This window comes from Octopus bimaculoides, chromosome 30 (assembly GCF_001194135.2).
Source record: "Octopus bimaculoides isolate UCB-OBI-ISO-001 chromosome 30, ASM119413v2, whole genome shotgun sequence".
NCBI lineage: Eukaryota > Metazoa > Mollusca > Cephalopoda > Octopoda > Octopodidae > Octopus > Octopus bimaculoides.
The window spans coordinates 3558608-3559741 of NC_069010.1; the positions used below are offsets into that span (position 1 = coordinate 3558608).

The 1134-nt window shown below is 48.6% G+C and overlaps 1 protein-coding gene across 1 annotated transcript in view; it reads left to right on the plus strand.

Moving 5' to 3' along the window:
* LOC106867747 (calcium/calmodulin-dependent protein kinase kinase 1-like) overlaps positions 1–1134 on the plus strand; it is a 21893-nt gene that overhangs the window by 3988 nt on the left and 16771 nt on the right. Inside the window, exon 4 of the mRNA XM_052978078.1 lies at positions 616–730. Within this exon, the coding sequence (XP_052834038.1) occupies positions 616–730 (115 nt within the window). The remainder of the gene's footprint in view (positions 1–615; positions 731–1134) is intronic.

Sequence of the window (1134 nt, forward strand, 5' to 3'; positions counted from 1 at the left end):
AGCCTATCACTTACCTATATATATATATATATTTGCCAGTACCATCTGACTGGCCTTCGTGCCGGTGGCACATAAAAAGCACCCACTACACTCTCTGAGTGGTTGGCGTTAGGAAGGGCATCCAGCTGTAGAAACTCTGCCAAATCAGATTGGAGCCTGGTGTAGCCATCTGGTTTCACCAGTCCTCAGTCAAATCGTCCAACCCATGCTAGCATGGAAAGCAGACGTTAAACGATGATGATGATGATGATATATATGATAGGCTTCTTTCAGGTCCATCTACCAAATCCACTCACAAGGCTTTGGTTAACCTGAGGCAATATTAAGAGACACTTGTGCCCAAGGTGCCATGCAGTGGGACTGAACCCAGAACCATACGGTTGGGAAGTAAACTTCTTACCACACAGCCACGCCTGCACTAATATTGAAAAAGATTCTGTCACATCAAAAGCCTCAGGTATCTCCTGCCTCCCTTTCCATCCCCCCGCATCCCTGAGGGGGGGCATCATTCAACATCACCGTGCATATGTATGTTGCATCTGCATTTTGCATTGTTGTTGGTTTTTCTCATTGTCATCATCATCATTGTTGTTGTTGTTGTTGTTGTCATTTCAGAGAAGTGGTAAGCATTCCTACGGACACTCCATTGTCGCAGGAACAGGCATGGCAGTACTTCCGAGACATCGTCTTGGGTATAGAATATCGTAAGTGTCTCTCTTATTGTACATCAGTTTCCGCCACCACCACCACCTTCTGCACCACCATTATCATCATCAGTACCACTACCACCACCACCACCACTGTTGGCACTCCGTCGCTTACGACGTCGAGGGTTCCAGTTGATCCGATCAACGGAACAGCCTGCTCGTGAAATTAATGTGCAAGTGGCTGAGCACTCCACAGACACGTGTACCCTTAACGTAGTTCTCGGGGGATATTCAGCGTGACACAGAGTGTGACAAGGCTGACCCTTTGAATTACAGGCACAACAGAAACAGGAAGTAAGAGTGAGAGGAAGTTGTGGTGAAAGAGTACAGCAGGCTTCGCCACCATCCCCTGCCGGAGCCTAGTGGAGCTTTTAGGTCCGCCACCCTAGCCACTGGGCCATTGCGCCTCCACACCACCACCACTACC